This window comes from Leguminivora glycinivorella, chromosome 9 (assembly GCF_023078275.1).
Source record: "Leguminivora glycinivorella isolate SPB_JAAS2020 chromosome 9, LegGlyc_1.1, whole genome shotgun sequence".
Taxonomy (NCBI): Eukaryota; Metazoa; Arthropoda; class Insecta; order Lepidoptera; family Tortricidae; genus Leguminivora; species Leguminivora glycinivorella.
This window is the reverse complement of record NC_062979.1, coordinates 14,905,354-14,927,808: the sequence shown is the minus strand read 5'-3', so window position 1 is coordinate 14,927,808 and position 22,455 is coordinate 14,905,354. Positions and strand designations below refer to the sequence as shown.

The 22,455-nt window shown below is 44.1% G+C and overlaps 1 protein-coding gene and 2 non-coding genes across 4 annotated transcripts in view; 2 read left to right on the top strand and 1 right to left on the bottom strand.

Moving 5' to 3' along the window:
- Positions 1-22,455, top strand: part of LOC125229705 (proto-oncogene tyrosine-protein kinase ROS) — a 56,425-nt gene that overhangs the window by 33,151 nt on the left and 819 nt on the right. The window contains exons 15-37 of one of the 2 annotated variants that reach the window (XM_048134608.1): positions 244-433; positions 889-1,007; positions 2,162-2,357; positions 3,040-3,206; positions 3,932-4,128; positions 4,612-4,798; positions 5,478-5,744; positions 6,259-6,467; positions 6,605-7,431; positions 7,773-7,910; positions 8,293-8,527; positions 8,994-9,196; positions 10,052-10,196; positions 11,307-11,437; positions 11,809-12,024; positions 14,221-14,360; positions 16,080-16,244; positions 17,946-18,140; positions 18,857-19,076; positions 19,770-19,867; positions 20,054-20,163; positions 20,667-20,827; positions 22,168-22,221. In XM_048134608.1, the coding sequence (XP_047990565.1) occupies positions 244-433; positions 889-1,007; positions 2,162-2,357; positions 3,040-3,206; positions 3,932-4,128; positions 4,612-4,798; positions 5,478-5,744; positions 6,259-6,467; positions 6,605-7,431; positions 7,773-7,910; positions 8,293-8,527; positions 8,994-9,196; positions 10,052-10,196; positions 11,307-11,437; positions 11,809-12,024; positions 14,221-14,360; positions 16,080-16,244; positions 17,946-18,140; positions 18,857-19,076; positions 19,770-19,867; positions 20,054-20,163; positions 20,667-20,827; positions 22,168-22,221 (4,570 nt within the window). The remainder of the gene's footprint in view (positions 1-243; positions 434-888; positions 1,008-2,161; positions 2,358-3,039; positions 3,207-3,931; positions 4,129-4,611; positions 4,799-5,477; positions 5,745-6,258; positions 6,468-6,604; positions 7,432-7,772; positions 7,911-8,292; positions 8,528-8,993; positions 9,197-10,051; positions 10,197-11,306; positions 11,438-11,808; positions 12,025-14,220; positions 14,361-16,079; positions 16,245-17,945; positions 18,141-18,856; positions 19,077-19,769; positions 19,868-20,053; positions 20,164-20,666; positions 20,828-22,167; positions 22,222-22,455) is intronic. The other variant, XM_048134609.1, reaches the window with a different exon arrangement.
- Trnat-ugu lies at positions 9,723-9,796 on the bottom strand. Its single transcript has one exon. It is a non-coding gene; the product is annotated as a tRNA-Thr (tRNA).
- Positions 15,095-15,166, top strand: Trnae-cuc. The gene has a single exon. It is a non-coding gene; the product is annotated as a tRNA-Glu (tRNA).

The following is a 22,455-nucleotide window of genomic DNA, read 5'->3' as shown; positions in this document are numbered from 1 at the left end:
TAGTCTACAATTTTAACCCCTTAATTTAGACAAAAGCTGGTGGGTACAAATTGATAATCCATACTAATATTATAAATGGGAAAGTGTGTGTGTCTGTTTGTTTGTCCATCTTTCACGGCGAAACGGAGAGACGAATTGTCTTGATTTTTTAAGTGGATATAGTTGAAGGGATGGAGAGTAACATAGGCTAACTTTTCTCTTTCTAGTCGCTAATAAATGTCTCATATTTGACTTCTCCCCTAGATCACCCGAGGAAACCTAGACGGCAGTAATCGAGAACCAGTCCCCATAGTCACCGTAGCCAAAGAGCTGACCATCGACTCACTGGGAGCGTACATTTATTGGAATACTGGGCACGCCGTGGAAGCGGCGCGGCTCAATGGCGAGAAGCGGATGGTGTACTACCCGGCTCAGTTATTTAGTGGGAAGCAGGGTAAGAATATGGTCTTTGTTGCGTTTCCCCTTCTAGGTCAGGTTGAAGTAAAACCTTGTCTATGATAACTAAAGGAACTCGTGCAGTCTAAAAGTAATCAACCCCTTTTTTTGACGGAGTGGGAATGCAGTTACGCACGATGTGTGGAACTCGCCGTTTCTTTCCCCTCCCCTAGCGAGAGGGGGGAAACTTGGCCCTACCCACTAAACCCACTCCGGCGTTTCATCCTCTTTGCCGTTCGTGAAGGCGCGCTGGGATCGATGTATGTCATTCACCACGGAAGTAATCAACCCCTGCAACCAATGACACCAATTGGCCAAAGATCAATTCAAAAATTGCGTGGAGTGATGTGTTTTTGAAAACCACGTTATAATAACCTCTGCGTAGCTGGCTGGATTCAACATACATTATATAAGCAATCTTTGATCGGTATGTTTTGTTTTGTTTTGTTTTAGTGATGGGCCTCACAGCTGACTTGGAACAGAAGTGGTTGTACTGGCTGGTGCGAAGCTACGACGGTTCGGAACTACATCGCGCAAGAACTGCGGACCAAATCTCACAGAGTGTGAATGAGGCTAGTGTAGTTTTTGATTACTTGAGTTTGTAACTACTTTAGCCATGTTCCTCGATTTCTCGAAGATGCGGGCCGATTTTTGAGTCTCACGAGTTCGAATTCAGAATTGAATTGTCACTGAAAATAATGGGCAAGTCACCGTTTTCAACCGGTATTTTAGTGACAAAATCCCGTATGCGAGATTCAAAAATCGCCGTCATGGTTGGGACAAATGGTTAGTTCCTTTTCCCCTCACTAGCTCGGAAACCCGTGTTTTGTCCTTTAATACCAGCGGGTAAAAACGCATTTTATCCACTAGTGGGTAAAGTAATTTGACCTTGAATAAAGTCAAATTAACTGCTTTAAAATTGATAAAAGTAGGTGAATCTAGTAATAAAGATGATTTACTACCTGATGAACCACTGAAAGCAGTGATAACGGCATTTTTTGCGTTGTAGTTTCCTCGCTACAGTGAGGGGAAAAGTTTTGTGTTACACTCGAGTGCAAATGTATTTTACTTCTCGTGTGTTAAAAAACTCGCAAGTTCAGGATTCTATCTTCGAACCACTCGCTTCGCTCGTGGCTTGCTCGTTTTTCAATTCCACACTCGGCGTTAAAATACAACTTTGCCCCCTTGTATAACAAATAACTATTTCTGGTCAGGATTTTGAGGACCATTGAGAAATCGAGGGAATACGTCAAATATTTACACATTTATAGGATTACTTAGGTGTCAAAAAGTGTAGCTCCGTAAAGAGCAAGCGAGTCTGTCTTATAATTTTGTAGTTGGTAACTTGAGCATTTGCTCTTGGAAAGTGACATTTGGTCAAGTTTGGCTCCTTGAAATGCCAGCACACATAGCATGCTGGGTTACCTATTTATTTTTATTTTATCAAGGCTCTGTGAAACTACAAAATACAAAACATGATACAAACTGAAGATAAATACAAAAATATATCACATATTAAACATTAGATTTGGCTGACAACGTAACAGCTTGGCTCCGTTGCGTCGTCTAACTCGGTGTGGTTGCCCCGGAACCGCCGAAATACCACACCACACCCTTCGGCTAGAAGTCCGCACTGGCGACGGCGTCCTGCAGCGTCCGTGGCACGCGCACCACAAATGAAGAGGTGTTATATTTATGTTAAAGGGATTCTTTCTGTTTTTATCAGGTTTCGGGTTCGCTGGTGTCTCGTCTCGACGGCACGGCCACGCGGGGCTCGCTGTGCTACTACAGCGGGCGGCTGGTGTGGGTGGCGGACGCGTCGCGCGCGGTAGTGTCCGACCTCGAGGGCCGCAACACGGCCGAGCTGGTGGCGCGCGTGCACGTCATCGCCGTGCGCGACCCCACGCCTCACGTGCACAGCGGTCAGTGCCCACACACCACACTACAAGATGATCCACTAACACTACTCTCACACACATTACCACGTGTATCGTGTCAGACTTCGAGGGCCGCAACACGGCGGAGCATACAACACACACACAAACAAACATCGCCTGACGAACAGAATATCTACGTCGTTCTACGTCCACCAAACACATCATAACACATATATACGTACAGACAGAAAAATGTGAACTAGTGTCCGACCTCACAGGGTTAAGGGTACTGCTCCATGTAAGGGGCCTGCGCCCGATCCTACAGATTCAAGAATCCTACAGATGTAAGAATTTCGGGCTACTCCTGACCCTAATACAGTGTCAAGTCAAAGGCACTGCTGCATGTAAAAGGTTGGGCTGCGCCTGACCCTACTGGGTCAAGTGCACTGCTGACAGCGCGCGTTCAGTGTGTGCATGGACTGCATTTCACTTCGTTCTCTGCACAGATACGATACCGAGGTTAAATAGAATGTATCACAGACAACGTTAGAAATATTACCATCGATGAATTGGGGAATTCCTTGTCAGAATGCACGAAAGTTGAAATCGGGCTGTACCTAGTGGTGTCGTTGACGTCTTTAGCGGTCAAAGAATTAAGTCACTGTATTCGAAGCTAAAAAGCAATCTCCCTGAAAAACTATTTTAACATTAATGTTTCTGTCCACAGAATCCCTGATAGCCATTCCGGACACCATCAACGCTTCCTCCATCGATGTGTCGGGCGTATGGGACCGCTTCAACGTGACTTGGAACCCGGCCGCTGAAGTCAATGTCAACAACAGTCGCGTCTACTATGATGTCGGTCTTAACTTCTCAGGGATACTTAAGATTGAGGTAAATATCTTGCCAGCCTCTGAAAACATCCAGGATGTTAATATGGAGTTACTTATGAGACTATTAAGTATCCTTCTTGGCTGTGTATTAAAGTGTGGGGTCGTTTTAACGAGCCCTGGAACCCTGCCGCTGAAGTCAATGTCAACAACAGTCGTGTCTACTATGACGTCGGTCTTAACTTCTCAGGGCTACTGAAGATTGAGGTAACATACATAAACTCGCGCCTGTATTCCTAAAAGGGGGTAGGTCGATCGTATAAGGCTTGTCAGGCAAATTGATCCTACTTTTATCTCATTATATAGCAGTTCCCGAATACTTTGTACATAGCCACGTCAGCAAATTTTAATTGATCCTACTTTGTTACCAACATTTAGTGATATAAGTCGACTTTCGTAAGATATATACAGGATAATTATTATAATTAAAGAAATATATATAGATACCAGAGAACCTTAATGATCAAATAAAACTTACTAAAAACTCAATTCATGAAATAAATCTTGGTAACAAAAAAGGAATAATAAAACAAATTTAACTTTTTCCTTAATTTTTGTACAAACTTTTCGAGAACTGCTGTATAATGCGGGATATTTGTGATGAGCGATGCCTACCTTCTTCTGCAGTAAAGACTAATTACTCTTTGAATTTAAAACAACATCGTCCTTATTGCACTAGGGACTCTCTCGCGATTGAATCATATTTATTAAATTAATTTTCTTTTCTAGAAAACCATCGATGTGCCATGGCTGGAAGTGCAATCAAACAAGACGCACAACATCCCGCCATACAGCGCAGTGGAGGTGACCGTTAGGGCGCACACGCACTGGGGCGGCAGCGCGTCGGCGCGCGCGCGGCGGCATTCCCCGCAGGCTGCGCCGTCGCCGCCGCGGCAGCCGCGCGTTTACACGCAGTGGACTAGCAGGTACCTTATAGCCTTGGGATGTACACCTTCATGGACAGTTGAAAGATAGGTCTCATAGGACTGGTAGAGGGATCTTCACTCCACATTATCGTTCTAGTCTGAGAAAAATACTGGATCTTCCGCTTCACACTAGGTGGTCAACCTGTTCTGGGTATGTAAAGGGAATCCAACTAATGAGAACATTGAGAACATTTCCATTATATACGCGATTTAATCCGTTTCCATAGTTTTATTTAATGAGTAACTATCGCGGTAACCGAAGACAATATAATGAGAACAAGTTGAACAATCCACCGTACAACGCAAAGGACGTGACGGTTTACTTACGGACGCAATGTCAGCGCGCGCGCCAATATGGCCACGTTAAGATACATAAATAGATACCTAGCTAGTACCTACATATGGTCCTTTAAGTTATTTGTCATAGGCGTATAAAGTTCTGATTAAAGTTTACTGAATATCTTATATGGTTTATTTCCACAGTGGAGGCGCTTTATCAGCAATATTCCGCTGGGAGCCACCCGCGCACGCGAACGGAGTCGTGCGCGGGTACGAAGCGCGCTGCTGGACGGCGCCGCCCGTAGCCGCACCCGCGTGCGGGAACCGACTCGCGCCTTCTCACACGCAGCTCGTTGTCCCTCTTACCGCTGGAGCCACTTATTACTTCCAGGTATACATATGATCCTCCTTGCTTATTATTTATTTATTATTTATTATTATTTATTAGTAAAAACATGTTTACATGACATTACAGTAAAACCAATGCGTCACGAAACTTAGATAACATAAGAGAAAAAAACAGTATGTAAGAACATGAAAAAAAAAACAAACAATAAAGTTTAAAACTAAACAATTGATTTGGCGATGACGTAACTGCGTGGCTCCGTTGCGTCGTTTGGCCCGGTGTAGGTGTTGGCTTAGGTTTCTTCAGTGCTTAATGTCGTAAGCTCTTACGACGAAATGATTCTGGATGGGAAATTTTTCCATGCCTTTCTATCCCTTGCAACTTCCCAGGCAACATGAATCATCACGGAAAGCGAATTCCAAACTTAAATGTATGGATGTAGTAGCTAAGTGTAACTAACTTAACGTCATAATATGTCTTATCGCTCACTGGAACAGCTCTTCCGCATGTTGCCGCCCGCGGCCGATTTTACCCCAACTGGCAAAAATGGATGAATTAATGAAAGAAAGCTCTGACTGTAGGTATTCTGATAGGTATCACTCACAAAAGGAAAATTTCGTTCATTCTATTAGCCAGCTTTCGGTTAACAATCACCAAATAACAAATTACTCGTACGGACCATCTTCAAACTCAGTACCAAAATTACCATGTTTTACCTTCCCAGGTCCGAGCATTCACCGACGCAGGTTTCGGCAACTACTCAACCATCGCAACAGCCACCAACCACGTCAGCCCCATCCCCAAAGTCATGATATCCTCCCAAGAGTTCCTCAAAATCGTTGACTTGGACTCTGGAGAGAGCGAAACGATTCCGAAAAGTACTGGGACACCTGTCGACTTCGCTGTGTCTATTGAAGAGAATGTGGTGTACTGGGCGAATAATTTGGATGAGATATTCTCGTCGAAGATCAACGCTAGTGGACATTTTAAGGTAAAACTTCGGAAATTATTTTTGGTATTTGATAGCTCAGCTTCCACAAACTATGTGAGTAGGGCATGCTCTCGGTATTTCCCGATTCTCGAATTCCCAGGAAATCCTGGTAGTTTTATGGTGGCTAAGGAAAGTAGACTAAAATTTAGGAACCGGCGCTGAAATGGAATTCTTGGAACCGCCTCCGGTTCTGCATGCCCTATATGTGAGTCCCATGCCCAAAGTGTTGATATCCTCCCAAGAGTTTCTCAAAATCATTGATCTGGATTCTGATGCGAGTGAAATATAAACCATTTCAAGGTAAATACTTCTGAAATTATGCTTCTGGTATATTAGCGCAACCTACGTCATGCCTAAAGTCTTCATATCCTCCCAAGAGCTTCTCAAAATCTTCGATCTACTTAAATTCTGTTGAGCGAAATACAAACCTATACAAATCCCTCGCCTCGATAAGCGTCATTCTCGTACTTAGCAGCAACAGCTCCAATCGATACATATGTATATTCTCTTCCAGTTGGCTTCAATAAACGGGACAGCGACCAGCATCTGCACAGACTGGGTGAGCCGCTCGGTGTACCACGCGCAGTCAGAAATCACCTCAGTATCAGAGAGCTATGTGGTGTACCGTGCCGACTTGGCCGTGATAAACACAAGGCCTAGGCTCCGCTGGCTGTTCGCTAGCAAGAACCCTGTCTACAGTCTACAAGTCGTCCCTTCGCAGAGGTAAGAGACCCTAAGAAACTTTGGAGTTCGGACCTCGTAGGGTAGCCTCTATTTAATCAGCTTCTACCTTGCTAAGTCCAAGGTTGAGGTTTTATATGCTAGCCAAAATTTTGACCTATTTACTTTTCTATTTTTAGGTCACTGTACTGGTACGAAGAAAGCAACTATCCAGGTTTAGGAACATTAATGACGTCCACGACAGACGGAAAGAATATCACAAAGTTCTTCAATCTAACTGAAGAAACAAAATTGAAGGACGGTTGCGACTGCCCGGAAAGCCCTCAAGTAGCCAGGACTTTCGTTCTGGACACAACTGGTGACAAACACGAGCTGTACTGGGTCGACCCCTGGGTGCCTCGCATCATGGCCGCCGATCTAAGAGGCTGCCGTTGCAGAGCCGTCGTCGATGCCACAGACAAGAAAAAATACGGTTTCATCCCCATGTCAATTACGGTCGATAGCAAATACATCTACTGGTTCAATTCCACAGAGAAAATAATTTATTACACGAACAAACATAAAAGAAATAAGATTGAGCAAGTCAAAACCTCGCACGGTTACAAGATCATGGCATTAGATTCGGGGACTCAGCAGTATCCTCAAAATAAGTGTTTATTCGCTGCGGCAGAACCTCGAACTTTAGTACCTCAAGTAATATCAACTACAGCGAGTAGTTTAACTCTACGTTTACCTCCTGTAAGAAGACCAAGAAGCTGCCCTGATACGTATAACATGCCCTCAACAGAGTACACAGTGCACTATCGCTTGCCTACTATAAACGAAGGGGCTTGTAACAAAGAGCTATGTCCTATTCTAACGACAACTAAAACGGACTTAACCATACCGAATTTGAAGCCGTTTACAATGTACATGGTGACGGTGGAAGCGACCAACTATTACGAGAAGCTGTACGAGGTCAAACCTATCACAGGGTGGCCAGTTGTATTTCAAACCGCTGCAGAAGGTGAGAATTATGGTTATTTTCAAATCTTACGAAGTATCCATACTAATATTATAAATGGGAAAGTGTGTGTGTCTGTTTGTTTGCCTGTCTTTTGGGGCAAAACGAAGCGACAAATTGAAGATGATTTTTAAGTAGAGCTGGTTGAAGGGATGGATAGTGTACCACATACATACACTTACACACATAGACATAGGTTACTTTTTGCCTCTTTCTAAACCCCACTTCACTAAAGTGGGGGGGTGGAAGTTTGGATGGAGCTCCGTAATTTAGGTTAATATACCTAGTTGTACCTGTACTTGTACGTAACTTCCTAAGAACTAAAACCATTTGAAACCTTCTAGCTCCCACGGCCCCAAAAGGAGTGACATTCAAAGTGCTAAGTCCGGTGCTGGCGCGAGTAGAGTGGAAGCCCGACCCTGGCTTCTGGTACGAGCTGCACTGGAGGACCGAAGACGCCTCCGAACAACACAAGTTCAAGGGTATAATTAATGCATATTTAATTACTTAACGAACATTAACAACAATTTTATTAGAATTTGCAATTTACAAGGCAGGCTGTGCAAGTGTGCAATAGGCAAAACCTTTCATTTCTTTCCAAGACAGAATATAGTACTGTGTGTTTTAATTAGGTTACATGATTTGCCAATTATATTGGGACATCTGTTATCTTTTTGGCCCTCTAAACAAGCTAACCTTTTTATCCTTATCGTAACGTTTTGGTAAATCCTGTTTTATTTTGGCAAATGACGATCCAAATAGGTAATTAGGTATATAACGGTAGCGTGTCAAATACAAGTCCACCTCCAACTGAATTCTATATCAGATATATATTTTCTACTTACTTAACTCTTCTCTTTCTAGAACACAACACATTCGAGGTGTCAAAAGGTGGCAGCGCGAACATGACACGGCTAACGCCTTCAACATTATACACCGTCTGGGTCCGCGCGCTCTCCAACCACAGTTCACAATCTACGGATTCCTCGCCGCTGCAACTAAGGACCTACCCTCTGCCGGCACCCGTCGCCCTCAAGACCGCTGAAGCTTATAAACTACTGGTTTTGTGGCCACCGCCTACGTCGTATAAATTGCATAAGTAAGAACTCTGATATTGGTACCACGTTTCTAATAATCACAGAAGAAGGTGGTGGATGCACCACAGTTCAGGCAATTGTATTTTCTCTGCTGCAACTGAGGACCAACCTTCTGCCTGCGCTCATCGCGCTGAAAATCGCTGAAGCTTATAAATTGCTGGTTTTGTGGCCACCGCCTACGTCGTATAAATTGAACTTTTTCTTAACACAAAAAGCACTATTTTTTACCACATGCTCGTACTGTTCTAGCCAGTTCTAGTTCTACATTGCGGTATTTGATGGCTGTGAAAATGATATGTAACCTCAACAGCCCGCAATGAAACTAAAATCGCATGCGAGTTCACACACCGTCTAAATCAGGCCTTATTGCTTTGTTAATAAAATCTTAGCCACTTTCTGCACCAAAATCACATAGCCTACATAAACCAAACGGTTACCTTATATGATTTTGTTTTATAATTTATCCAGGTATGCAGTGGAATATTCAGAAATGAACCAATCAGGTGGCAACGCATGGCACGACGCGATTTCGGTGGACCGCAACGGTCTGTGGGCGGCCAGCCCGCTCCGCCCCGGCGCCCGCTACCGCTTCCGCCTCCGCCTGCAGTACGTGCCCGGCGGCCCGCCGTACCACTGGCCACACGACGAACGGTTCAGCTTTGAAACTATTGGTAAGTTTCAGTTGGGCGATGGATTTCTTATGTGTCAGGTCCTGGTATTGCTATTTTGAACTTAAATAGGTCTTCGTTGTATCTTATAATATTTATCTTTGCACCGGTGACGAGATACTTAAATAAAAATAAAAAATTCATTTATTTCAGATAAAAAAATCCATAATATTATCATTATTATCACACATTTTAACATATAAACAAACATTTAAACATAAAAAAATATTTAAAATTATTATTTTTATCATTTCAACATTAAAAATTAAATAACAATTATTACATTTAGAATAAATATTAATATTAAATACAAGTCACATCATTACAAACATTTCAATTACAAATAAATAATACTACAAATGGCGTAGGGATGTGACGACCCCATCGCCCATTGGTTTTACCAGTGCAATCAGTCAACGCAGGGCAGCTTGTGGCGAGCTGTTGGGGAACAGCGACCCCACGTACCCGAGTGCTCCTGGGGAGTTCTGTTAGTACCATACACTAAAGAAAAAGCGATCAAGCCCACTGGTGGCGAAGCCGGGAATCGAACCCGGGTCTTCAGCTAACACGGCTGACGTGATAAACCGCTACACCACCCCGACCGCCGAGGTACCCGTCGAAATTTCTCTAGTGTATGTTATCTCTGAAGGCTAGGCGCCTTTGACCAACTCTAAGGGCGAGCAACTTGTGCTTGCATCTCCTATATGAATCCTTTTGCAGGATTACGATATAGCGAGAGAGATGGTGCTGCCATCTATAGATTTCAGTTTATAATTTATATATAGTAGTGTTACTACTTAAAAAAAACAAAAAAAAATATTTTAACGTATTTTCTTACCCTATGAACTTATGTGACAGGTGACGTGCCAGCGGCTGTGGGCGCGCTACACGTTGACGTGGTGGACGCGCTGGGCTCACGCGTGCCGCGCGCGTGGTGGGCCGAGCCCGACCCGCGCGGCGCCGCCGTCGACCACTATCGCGTGTGGGGCCGCCCGCACCACAGGTAACAAACATACATACATACATACAATCACGCCTGTTTCCCAGAGGGGTAGGTAGAGATCACGGATTTCCATTTACTACGATCCTGACAAACCACTTTCGCTTCACACACTTTCATAACGTTTCTCATACACGCACGTCGGTTTCGAGTACTTCTGACCTGTGGCCCGTTTCTCGAAAGGTACAAGCCTTGTATTACAAGTGTGTTTTCATGACAATCCATACGATTTGACAGTTCGCACACTTGTAATACAAGACTTGTACCTTTCGAGAAACAGGCCCCTGGCCTTTTTGCAATATTTCCCCGATTTGATCAAGAAAAGTTCGTCTAGGTTTTCCACTCTTTTTTCATATACTTTCTTCGTTAATCTCCTCTCATACATCCTCTCTACATGCCCGAACCACCTTAACGTACCCATCTTAATCTTTGTCACCACATTTACATCCACTCCACACTTCTCTCTCATCACGCTATTTCTGATCCTAACACTCAACTTCACACCAGCCATGCTTCTTAACGCTCTCATTTCCACGTCATTTACTTGACTTTGATGTCTTAGACCACAGGTAACAAACTACTAATACAAGATTATTAGGCAAACGTCGAACAATGGCGATCAAGTATATGAAAGAAGTGCGTTCCTACGAGGTGAACGCGTACCATGCTTGTGTAAGTGAGATAAGACTTCATAGCGAGGTAACTGTGAGGTAACCTAGAGCGGATGGGCGGCACTTTCAACGCGAAGCAGGGAGTGGCCATATTGGCCACATACTGTACAGTCACCAGCCATCAGTCCAGTGTCTACGCTAAATCTTGGAATTAGTTGTCAAAGCGGACCCGAGGCTCCCATGAGCCGTGGCAAATGCCGGGATAACGCAAGGAGGATGATGACTGTACAGTCACCAGCATAAATAAGTGTTGATTTCTATACTTTGTCACATTAACGTCTTGTTTGAAATTTGATTCGAAGTTGTCAAACGATTAAAAGCGGCAAGGTACAGAAATCATCACTTATGACGGCGACTGTACGTACTCTTTATTATACTGTGACTTAGGAGTACACTAGAACGCGAGCAATATGTAACTAGTAAAAATATTGTGCATTTTTAGGTCATACCAGGCCAACGAAAGCTTGACGAAGGATGTATCGGAGCTGCTAAAGGACCTGCCGAGTGACCTGGACGATGATTTGAAGACTCGTATAGTGCGAGAAGGCCTGGAACTGTTGCACAACGGGACAGGTTAGTACAAACAGGTTTAAATTGAGTAGGTGTATAGACACAGTGTGGTCATGTGGTGCCCTTTTAAGTGCAAAGGACTGCTTGACGCTCGTCTATAGTTTGTATCTTTGGGTATTTAAAAAAATGAAAACATAATCTCAAAGAACTTATGCCAGTTGAGGGTAATTTTTTTTTTTAATTTATATTTTTTTTAATTAATATTTTTTTTAATTAATTTAAACCATATAAAACTTTAAGTTCTCGCGCTTGGACACACATTTTAATTAATTACTATTTTACCAGACTCTTGTGTGTGACTTTAAATATGTGTAAAAAGTCGTATGCTATGCCAACACTGCCAAATACAAGAAGTTTTTTTTTTATGTTATTAGATACATACTGGATAATCGGTGCCGGCAAGGTATCCGAAGGCTACTCCGCCATGGTCCAAGCGCACAACCGCTACGGCTGGGGCGCCTTGTCGCCGGCCGCTGAGCTGGACGCCGCGCCGCTCGCGCCCGCCATGCGGCCCCACCCGGTGGCGCTCGCTATCGCTGTGGCCGCACTGGCCGCGCTCGCTCTCGCTGTAGCTGCCTGTGTGTTCTACAGTAAGTAGTAGACATGTCACAGTAAGCTCGACGCCGCGCCGCTCGCGCCCGCCATGCGGCCCCACCCGGTGGCGCTCGCTGTCGCTGTGGCCGCACTGGCCGTGGCCGCCTGTGTGTTCTTAAGTAATAGACATGTCACAGTAAAAGGGTGAATTTACGACCTTCGGACTCCTCAGACATTTTTTTTAATGGATTTTTTACTTATCCGAAGTCAAAATGTTTTTATTTTCAGATTAGGTACCGTAGTAGAAAAAGTTTCGCCCGTCGAGTTGCTCACCCCGTACTCAATTCCATTTCATTTATTTCTTGAAAAATAGACTTGCACCAACATAAAATGGAGGGTTAACCAACCATTTTATATGGAATTTGACAGTTGACAGCCCTTTTTTTTTTTTTTTTTTTTTTGACCCAGGGGGAATCCGTTATGGATCCCACTGGCCCGGGAGAAGCCAGTGGGTATGTCGGACTCTCACCGACTAAACCCCCTGGGGTGTTCCGCCGCTCGCTTTTTGGACGGGGTTTCGGGCACTTGTTTTCAGGCCTCCGATACCCCGTCAGCGTTGCCCTTGCAGGCCCATCGCTTTGACTCTTTTAAGAGTCTTCTCCGCTGAAGGCCCTCGGAACACTAGAGGGCCTTCCAGCCCGAACCTCTTCAGGCGGGTGATGGGGCTCCCGACCCATCACCCACAGGTTCCCGCTATGGCGGCAGGAAACGAGCCACGTAGGCTCTTCGCCGCCTAGCTGGTCTGCGTCGGCGCTGAGGGAGCGAATTTATATCGTCCTCGCGCGTTCGCTCCGCGGCCTCCTTCTGCGTCAGTACAGTGACGCTGAAGGTGGCCACTGCCGCCAAGCCTCCTCACTGCGAATCATGCGGCGTACTAACGCCGGCAGTGAGAGGTCTCCGCCCACCACCGTGGACATGGCAGCGCGAGGCTCCGCCCACGCAGGGCACTCTTCGCGCGTATGTTTGGCCGTGTCCACGGCTCCCCTGTCACAGTGGTGACACTCTGGGGTCGGCTCTCGTCCAACCCTCTCACACAGGTACCATCCGAAGCAGCCGTGCCCCGTCAGGAGCTGTGTGAGGTGGAAGGAGGGTGCGCCATGTTTGCGTTCGACCCATTCCTTCAGAACGGGCCGAACAGCGGTCACCAGGTCCCGGCTAGCTCCCGGGATCTCCAGACGCTCTAACCATTGCTGGTATAGGTCGTCCCGCGCCTCCTCACGCCACTGGCGGACCTCCCGAGGGCAGGCCAGTTTCCCTCCTTTCGCGCCGTGAGCAACCGCCAATAGACCGCGGACTGGGCCCTGGCTTCGAGGTCCCATGGCGGGCTCCCGGCTAGCAGACAGGCTGCTACATGCGAGTTGTCGCGGTACGCTCGAGCCACCCTGAGAGCTATGACCCGCTGCGGTCGACGCAATAGGGCCGCACTCCGAGGTCTCAGGGTGTCTGCCCAAATAGGAGCCCCGTAAAGCGCCATCGAGCGCACCACACCTACATAGAGCCGCCTGCAGGCCCCTCCTGGCCCGCCTAGGTTTGGGAGGATTCGACCCAGCGCTCCAGCTGCAGCTATTAATTTGGGAGCCAGGCGCTTGAAGTGCTCCTCAAACTTCCATCGACCGTCGAGGACAAGTCCCAGGTACTTCATCGTCGACCCGACGGCGATGGAAGTTCCTCCCACAATGATCTGTGCCCCGTCCGGTGGCTTGTTTCGAGGTCCGTGGAACACCAGGACCTCTGACTTATGAAGAGCCACCTCGAGGCCTATCGCTCTTATCCTGTGGACAGCATATGCCACCCCTGCTGTGGCGAGATGGGCCGCCTCCCTATGGGTCCTGCCACGGGCCGACACGAGGGTGTCATCAGCGTAGCACGTGACGCTGATCCCCGGCATAATGGCCCCGCGTAGGACCCAGTCATATCCGATGTTCCACAGGAGCGGCCCCAACACCGAGCCCTGTGGAACACCGCACGACATTTGCCTTCGCCCCCAGCCATCTTTCGTGGGGAACACCGACAGTTGACAGCCCTGCACTAACCCTGAGTTAAGTGGTTGGTGCAAGTGGCCCTAAACGAATAAATTGGCGTTATGCATAAGGTTCCCAAACTACAGAATCACACAAAATTAAATACCATAATTTTCCTAGTCTGAGAACACGTTCTTTAAAGAGGGAAGTAATAAAATTATATCATTACAGCCTACAACAAACGGAACGAGAAGAAAACTGCTTTAGAAAATCAGATGCTGAACACAGTACCGAGACGGGGTCCGGATGTAGAACTGGCTACGCTGAGGCAGCTGCCCATACGGCACTCCACCAATATACTGTACAATCAGGTGAGCTAGCTGTCCAAAGCTGTTTGAAACTTTGTCATTGTGTTAGTGTAAGTCTGCATTTCATTGTTACCCGTTAGCCTCAAGTTGACCGTTACCTACACCTGGGCCATTTTTTTCAAAGTTGTCCCACTTTTTTTGGGTTTGAAAATTTTTGTGGTTTCCACTCAGAATCGCGAGCTCTTTCAATCCTAATAGGAGAACAAATCTTTCAATCCTAACAGGTTTTAGTCCGTCATTTGGCCGTTAATATTTGTTGCTGTCTGTACGTGACCTGCCTGACGTTTCAGCGTTCAGTCACAGAATACATATTAGTAGTACAGTTCAGTTCAGTGTTCTAAGAGTTAAAAATAATAGTTAGACGTATTTTTTGTTAAAAGTCGCTGATATTTTTAGTGTTTTTAACTTTTTACCCAACCACGCCACGGGAACACAAAAGTTATGATTGAACAATATATTTGACACTAAATCATCATTGCTGCGTTCTATTCTAAGGATGCTGATAGTTAATAATTACTTTTTACAAGTTTTACAAAAACATTTTAAATAAAATTCCACATAGATACACAGCATAAACTGCTCATATCGTTTATTTACAGTCTAAACTGTTAACAAAGAAAAGATAGCTAAAAATAGTTTGTGTAAAATAATACAAACTCCGCACAAGAAAACTTATTTTTATCTTACAGCGGTTATCTCTCCGAGCACGACGGCAAATTTCGCACGTCTTACCAACATCCGATATGGTCTAGTGGCTAGGATACCTGGCTCTCACCCAGGAGGCTCGGGTTCGATTCCCGGTATCGGAATACTCTTTTTAACTTTTTATTTTTTAGGCACGTTATACTATCATAACTAGGTAGTTTTTTTTTTCATATTTAAATACCTAATAAGTAGGGGAACAAAACTTTACAGTTGGCCCCATACGTAGAAAATTTTGTAATAGGTACAGGCAAAACATAAAACAGCAATTCCCGTCAACTTTGTACAATGCCACGTCAGCAAATTTTAATTGATCCTATTTTGTTAGTTAATTTCCTATTGATCCTATTTAGTAATATAATTCGACTTTCGTAAGATATATACAGGATAATTGTTATAATTAAGAAAATATAGATACTAGAGAACCTTAATGACGAAATAAAACTTAATAAAATCTCAATTCATCAACAAAATCTTGGTAACAAAATAGGAATTAATAAAAACAAATTTAACTTTTCCCTTAATTTTTGTACAAAGTTGACGGGAATTGCTGAATTATGAATATACCTACCATATATTATGTATTAATGTAAATTGCCAGTTACCTAACGGGCCTCGTTCCAATAACTGGCCAGTTTGTACTAAAATGAACTTTGAATATTAGTGAACAGAATCCATTTTAGCATAATATGGCCGGTTATTGAGTGGTGGCCAGTAATAGAAAAACGAACTCTGTTTATAGGTAAACTGAATTCATTTTTAGTAGGTATAGGGTGGCCACTTATTGGCGATTTACCCTAATATCTACGAGTTTATACCAAATAGCATCCATACTATACTATACTATATATTAATATTATAAATGGGAAAGTGTGTGTGTCTGTTTGTTTGTCCGTCTTTCACGGCAAAACGGAGCAACGAATTGATGTGATATTTTAAGTGGAGATAGTTGAAGGGATGGAGAGTGACATAGGCTACTTTTTGTCTCTTCCTAACGCGAGCGAATTTACTATCTCGCAGGGCGTCCACTGTCCGTCAGACGCGGAGCTTGCCAGTCTACCCCACATCCGACGTGAACAGATCACTCTGACGAAGTTCTTAGGATCCGGCGCCTTTGGAGAAGTGTTTGAGGGCGTAGCGCGGCATATTGATGGAAACAACTCGGACACTAAAGTCGCTGTTAAGGTACGTGTTAGATTAGTTGGCATTCAACATTCTACAGGTCCTTCGTCGTGTATGAGACGCAGAAATAGGCGTTCTACCCCATATTCGTCATGCACAGATCACACTGACGAAATTCTTGGGATCGGGTGTCTTTGGAGAAGTGTTTGAGGGCGTAGCGCTGCATATTGATGGAAACAACTCGGACACTAAAGTCGCTGTTAAGGTACGTGTTAGATTAGTTGGCATTCAACATTCTACAGGTCCTTCGCCGTGTATGAGAATCATAGGCATTCTACGCCACATTCGTCATGCACAGATCACACTGTTTGACATGATGTTTTAATTTTATTTTTAGTTTTACGTACTTATAGTATGTCATGTTATCGTTTAACAGTGTATTAGTCCTAACTGTAATGCTGTGTAAATAGTAAATAAAGAAATGAAATGAAATAAAGAAAGAAATGAAATGATGCCAACGGCCACTTTTCATCATCGCACCGCTCGCCACCGACAGGGCGCTCATCCACACACCTTGCAACCTAAATGGTCGCGCACCGTGCGGTTTCAGAGGAATTGCCTCTCATGAACGCTCCGGCTGTGGAATAAGTTCCCTGCCGAGGTATTCCCGATGATCCCGGTTCTTCAAAAAACGAGTGAACAAATTTCTAATGTGTCGGCAACGCGCATGTGACACCCCTTGAGTTGAAGGCGTCCATAGGTTACGGTGACCGCTTTCCGTCAGGCGGGCCGTATACCTGTTTGCCACCGACGTGGTATAAAAAAACACTGATGAAATTCTTGGGATCGGGTGTCTTTGGAGAAGTGTTTGAGGACGTAGCGCGACATATTGATGGAAACAACTCGGACACTAAAGGTGCGTGTCGATTTTTTATTTAGAGACCTTACAGGATGCCTAATCTCAAATATAGATGGTGCCCGTCTGCAGATGTAAGTTTGTACGCGAGCACGCGATCAGTTTACGCTGATCAAGTTGTGTAGACATCTATTAATCGGACTAGTTTGGGAAGATGTTGGAGTCAACTATTCAAATACCAACGAATCCACCAAATTCGTTAATTGGTTATCCTATAAGCTCTCGACTACTTGAAATGCTGTTGTAAAACCTAATTACTGAGCTTACTGTAGACGTTAGTCATCATTCTCTTGCCCTGTTCCCATTATTTGGGGTCGGCGCAGCAGATTTCCCTCCTCCATTCCTCTCTATCATTCATTATATGGGTTAAATTGTGGCGTAGGCGAGGGGCTGGCAACCTGTCACTGCAATGTCACAATTTCGTTTTATTTCAACCCCTTTTTGCCAACAGTGGCACTGAAACTTGAGTATATAGTTCATGTGCTCTGCCTACCCCTTTATGGGATACAGGCGTGATTGTATGTATGTATGTATTCCTCTCTATCAGCCGTCATTTCCATACTACTTAACACTTTTCACTCTCATATCATTGTGCACACAATCCATCCATCTTGTCTTATGGCTTTCCACTACCGTTGTCGCCATCCACCTTCATCTTTACCACTCGTTTTATAACATTGCTTTCATCCCTCCGCATTACATGCCCATACCATGCTAATCTGCTTCGTCTCACCTTATGTGTCACTGGACTCACTGGCGCTACTCTCAGGCTTCCCCTTATATATTCATTCCGAATCCTATCGGGAATTGCTGTAGTATTAGTACTTATCTAATATTTATACCTACAGACGCTGCGTAAAGGAGCGACGGAGCAAGAAAAAAACGAGTTCCTAAAGGAAGCTGCGCTGATGTCGAACTTCAAGCACGAGCACATCTTGAGGCTACTCGGCGTGTGTCTCGACAACGACCCGCATTACATCATCATGGAGTTGATGGAAGCTGGGGACCTGTTGAGCTATCTACGAGCCAAGCGGGCTTCACTGGTAATTATTCGTATTAATCTACACACTACACTAGTTCCGACTTCCGAAAATTCTAGAAGAGCTTTCTCTCTTTATACATTCTCGTATATGTCATTCGCCTGCTTTCTTCATTTGAAAAACTGACACCTAAAAACTCGCTTGCTACGAGAAGGAGCTTTCATCGAAAATTCGACAGGCGTTTAAACCCCTGGAACGCCGTCAAAAATTTGCTACTGAATTAATAACTTTCCAACTGTCAATTACAGTTTAAATTGCCTGGGACAGATCTGGAACAAGGCGCTTGAGGGGTTGATAGAATGACATCATTGCTGATTTAGTTACATATTAACATTTTTGTAAAGAAGCCCAATCATTTCCGCGACTGTACCTAGCGAGGGAATAATCACTCCTAGTGATGTGCAAGTTGCGGGAACTTTCCAGAAACAATTTAAATTTCTTGAAAAATTCACGAAACTTTCACGAAAAATAAAGGGAATTTAAATTTATCAAATGGAAAGTTTCCATCCATACAAAGTATGGAAAGTTTCCGAAGTTTTCCTATGTGAAAATTTCAGAATTTTGGAAACTTTCCGTCGGCACATCAGTAATCACTCTTTTTCATCGTACATAAAAATCTTAGTTTTTCAGCACAAGTTGATATCCTGTCTGTCCTGTGCAAAAAAATGTAATCATCCCGATTTCCAAACTTTTAACAATAATATCTTTTGTCTCCGCAGTACACACCGGAATCGCTAACGCTCTTGGACCTGCTAAACATGTGCGTGGACGTGACCAAAGGCTGCCGCTACCTCGAAGAGATGCACTTTGTGCACCGCGACTTGGCTTGTCGTAACTGTTTGGTTGCTACGCGGGCGAATGGTCGAGTTGTGAAGATCGGAGACTTTGGACTCGCGAGGGACATTTATAAGAATGACTATTATAGGAAGGAGGGTGAAGGTGAGCAAGTATAGCTATCAAAGAACATCTTTATGTTCTCTGCGAGCCGAGTAAATGCACTTCGTGCACTTGTTTGATCGCTACTCGGGCCAATGGCCGCCTGGTGCAGATTAGCGGCTTTGACAAACAAACAAATAATATTTTATTTACAGAAAAAGGGTATAAATTACGTGACAATGTAAAAGACAAATTGTATCACCTTTTTCGACTGTTTTAAACAGTATACAAAATACAATTATAAAATTTGACTTGTGTGCGACAGCTTACATTATACAATATATATAGGTATATTATATTAGACATTTAACTATTTGTCATTCTGTTTTCTGTATAACTCATAAACTCATGTACGGTATAGAAACTACGATCATGAAGCCAATTTTAAGTTTTTGAGTAAATTCCTTACCCTCAAGTGCTTTAATTTGAGCAGGTAATTTATTGAATATAACAATACTCGCCTAGTCCTAGCAAGTAATAAACTTTTAATAAAAAGAAGACTGAGTAGAAAATCTTTCCAATGTTTTTTCATTGAGTCATTGTGGTAGGTACTTATTAAAGAATTACAACGAGTAGGAAGTGGCTGACAAGCCGCCATTGCTACCTATACCCCAACCTGCCGGAATGTTTGAAGTCATTCGAGAACCGGTTAATTCCTTGAACGAATGCCTTTTAACACGATTGTCGTTTGTCCAGGATTGCTGCCAGTGCGATGGATGGCGGTGGAGTGCCTCGTGGATGGCGTGTTCTCTTGCCAGTCCGATGTGTGGGCGTGGGGCGTGCTTTGCTGGGAGGTAACTACTTATTCTTCTAACATTTACCCTAAAGGAAGCATCGAATCGCATAGCATACGATGCGAATCGGTGAACGCGCTTGTTTGACTTTCTTCTTCATGAGCTCATGTTGTTGGAGACCATAACTCATTTTGGGCCAACGCGCCAGCCAAGAAGTTAATCCTAATCTGTCGGATGTGATTACAGGTCCTGTCGTTGGGTCAACAGCCTTACCCAGCTCGCACCAACCGAGAAGTGCTAGGCTACATCCGCGCGGGCGGTACGCCGGATCGCCCGCCGAACTGTCCTTCACTTTTGTAAGTATATACACGTAGAACGTAGACATGTCGTACGAGTGAATCAGTGAGGGACAAAACATATGCGCAGAAATTAAAAACACGTTTGAACATTTCTGATAACATACCAAAAAAACCTACGTAATTTAATCGGATTAAGTGTTGTCAACCAAAAATTATATATATATCTATCCTATAGTATCTATCCATACTAATATTATAAATGGGAAAGTGTGTGTGTCTGTTTGTTTGTCCGTCTTTCACGGCAAAACGGAGCGACGAATTGACGTGATTTTTTAAGTGCAGATAGTTGAAGGGTTGGAGAGTGACATAGGCTACTTTTTGTCTCTTTCTAACCCCCCCCCCCCTCCCTCCCTAAAATGGCGGTGGATAAGTATGGAGCATCCGCAATTTTCGAATTTAACGCGAGCGAAGCCGCGGGCAAAAGCTAGTAATCTATATTTTAAAATGATTAACAGGTTATACTATCCTAGCATTCATTGAATGGTTTTGTTTCAATACAGCTACGAGCTCCTGCAGAAGTGCTGGAGCTACAACGCGGAGGCGCGGCCGTCGTTCCGGCAGTGCCTGGAGCTGGTGACGACGCTGCGCGACGCCACGCCGCCGCGCGTCGCGCTCGCCGCCACGCCCGCGCCGCCGCACTACCTCACGCTGCTGGCCGACGGTGAGACACCACTTGTCCTTATGTCACAGTATAATAAAGAGTACTATCGTACAGTATGGCCACTCCCGCTCCCCGCTGAAAGTGCCGCCCACCCCCTCTCGGTTACCTCACAGTTACCGCCTGTCAAAAAAGCGAAGTCGACCTGTCATATGTCACTAATACAAGCATAGTACGCGTTCACCTACAAGAGCTTAGAATGTGTGCTAGAAACGCTACTCTTTCATATATTTGATCGCCAGTGTCCGAGGTGTGTTTATGTACTCAAGGGGACTCTGTATAGCTACTATGGAAAATGGCAGCACAGTTGTACAAACGTTGCGAAGAGTAGCTGTCTATAGTTGGGCATTTTCGCGAAAGAAGATTCAAAAACTTTTTTTTTTCTAAAATAGGTAAATTATTGTTGATGATTGTTCTCACGAAAATGCCCCGTTACGCTACGCTAGACAGTGTAGGGTGTCTTTAAGGCTCGTATTTGATGCACATCATGGAGGTATCACGTGGTGCGTGCGTGCATCAGACAGAAAACGTTCGAATTTAGCCAAGGCCAAGGGGGCGCCAAATTCGTCAATTTCGGCGCTGCCAAGAACTACCTAAATGATTTCAAAAAAATGTTGGTCTCCACGACCTTATTGTTATTATCCTAAAGACTCGGCGGTACCATTACATCGCCAATGTACAAATAATTCACATATTCTATGGGAATTATTTGTATAGCATTTATCACGCATGTGCATGATTCTCATCGATAAGCTATTCAATAAAACTACTGTTAGGTATTTTTATTTTTCATAAAACAGTACACCTTACTGGCATATTATGTAGATAATTAAATTTTAATTAGAGAATACGTTCACACTTGTGTCTGATGATGTGCAAGTTGCGGAAACTTTCCAAAAATATCTTAAATTTCTTGAAAAATTCACGTGACTTTCACGAAAAACAAAGGGAATTTAAATTTATGAAATGGAAAGTTTTCATCCATACAATTGTCCATCCAAAGCTTGGAAAGTTTCCGAAGTTTTCCTGTGTAAAAATTTCAGAATTTTGGAAACTTTCCGTCGGCACATCAGTACTTGTGTCATCATAGTCGTAATAAAAATGTTTTATTTAAAATTGTTCGATACTACCACATTCACTGCCAGGCAAAAAATAGCACTCTGAAACCGATTGTTATAACCGCTTGTATAGCGACCACCCGCCTAACGGGGTGTCCGGCATCTGAGTAACGTTCACAAGTGCCCACCAGGCGGGTTCTGGTAGTGAATGTGTTAATCTCATTAATATATGTTGTAACTCATTCATCAACTAACATTCCGTTGTTGCATGGCATGTTCGTTCAGACGCCGTCGACAACCGCACCTACCTGCTGGATGAGAATGACAACGCTTTCTTAGGTTCGTTACCATTGCATTCATATTTTCATTATTAATAAGTCTTGGCTAGCTGTCTTATCGGTGGCGAGAAAGCGAATTTTATTTCCACGTAAGTACGCTATTTCGCTATATGATCCGCCAGAAGTTTTTATATGAAATACTTCGCATAGTTTGCATATTGCCGCCGGCCGGACAACTACCTTACCCACTGAATAAGTACAGATTATAAGTAACCTTATTACCGCTATTGCTAAC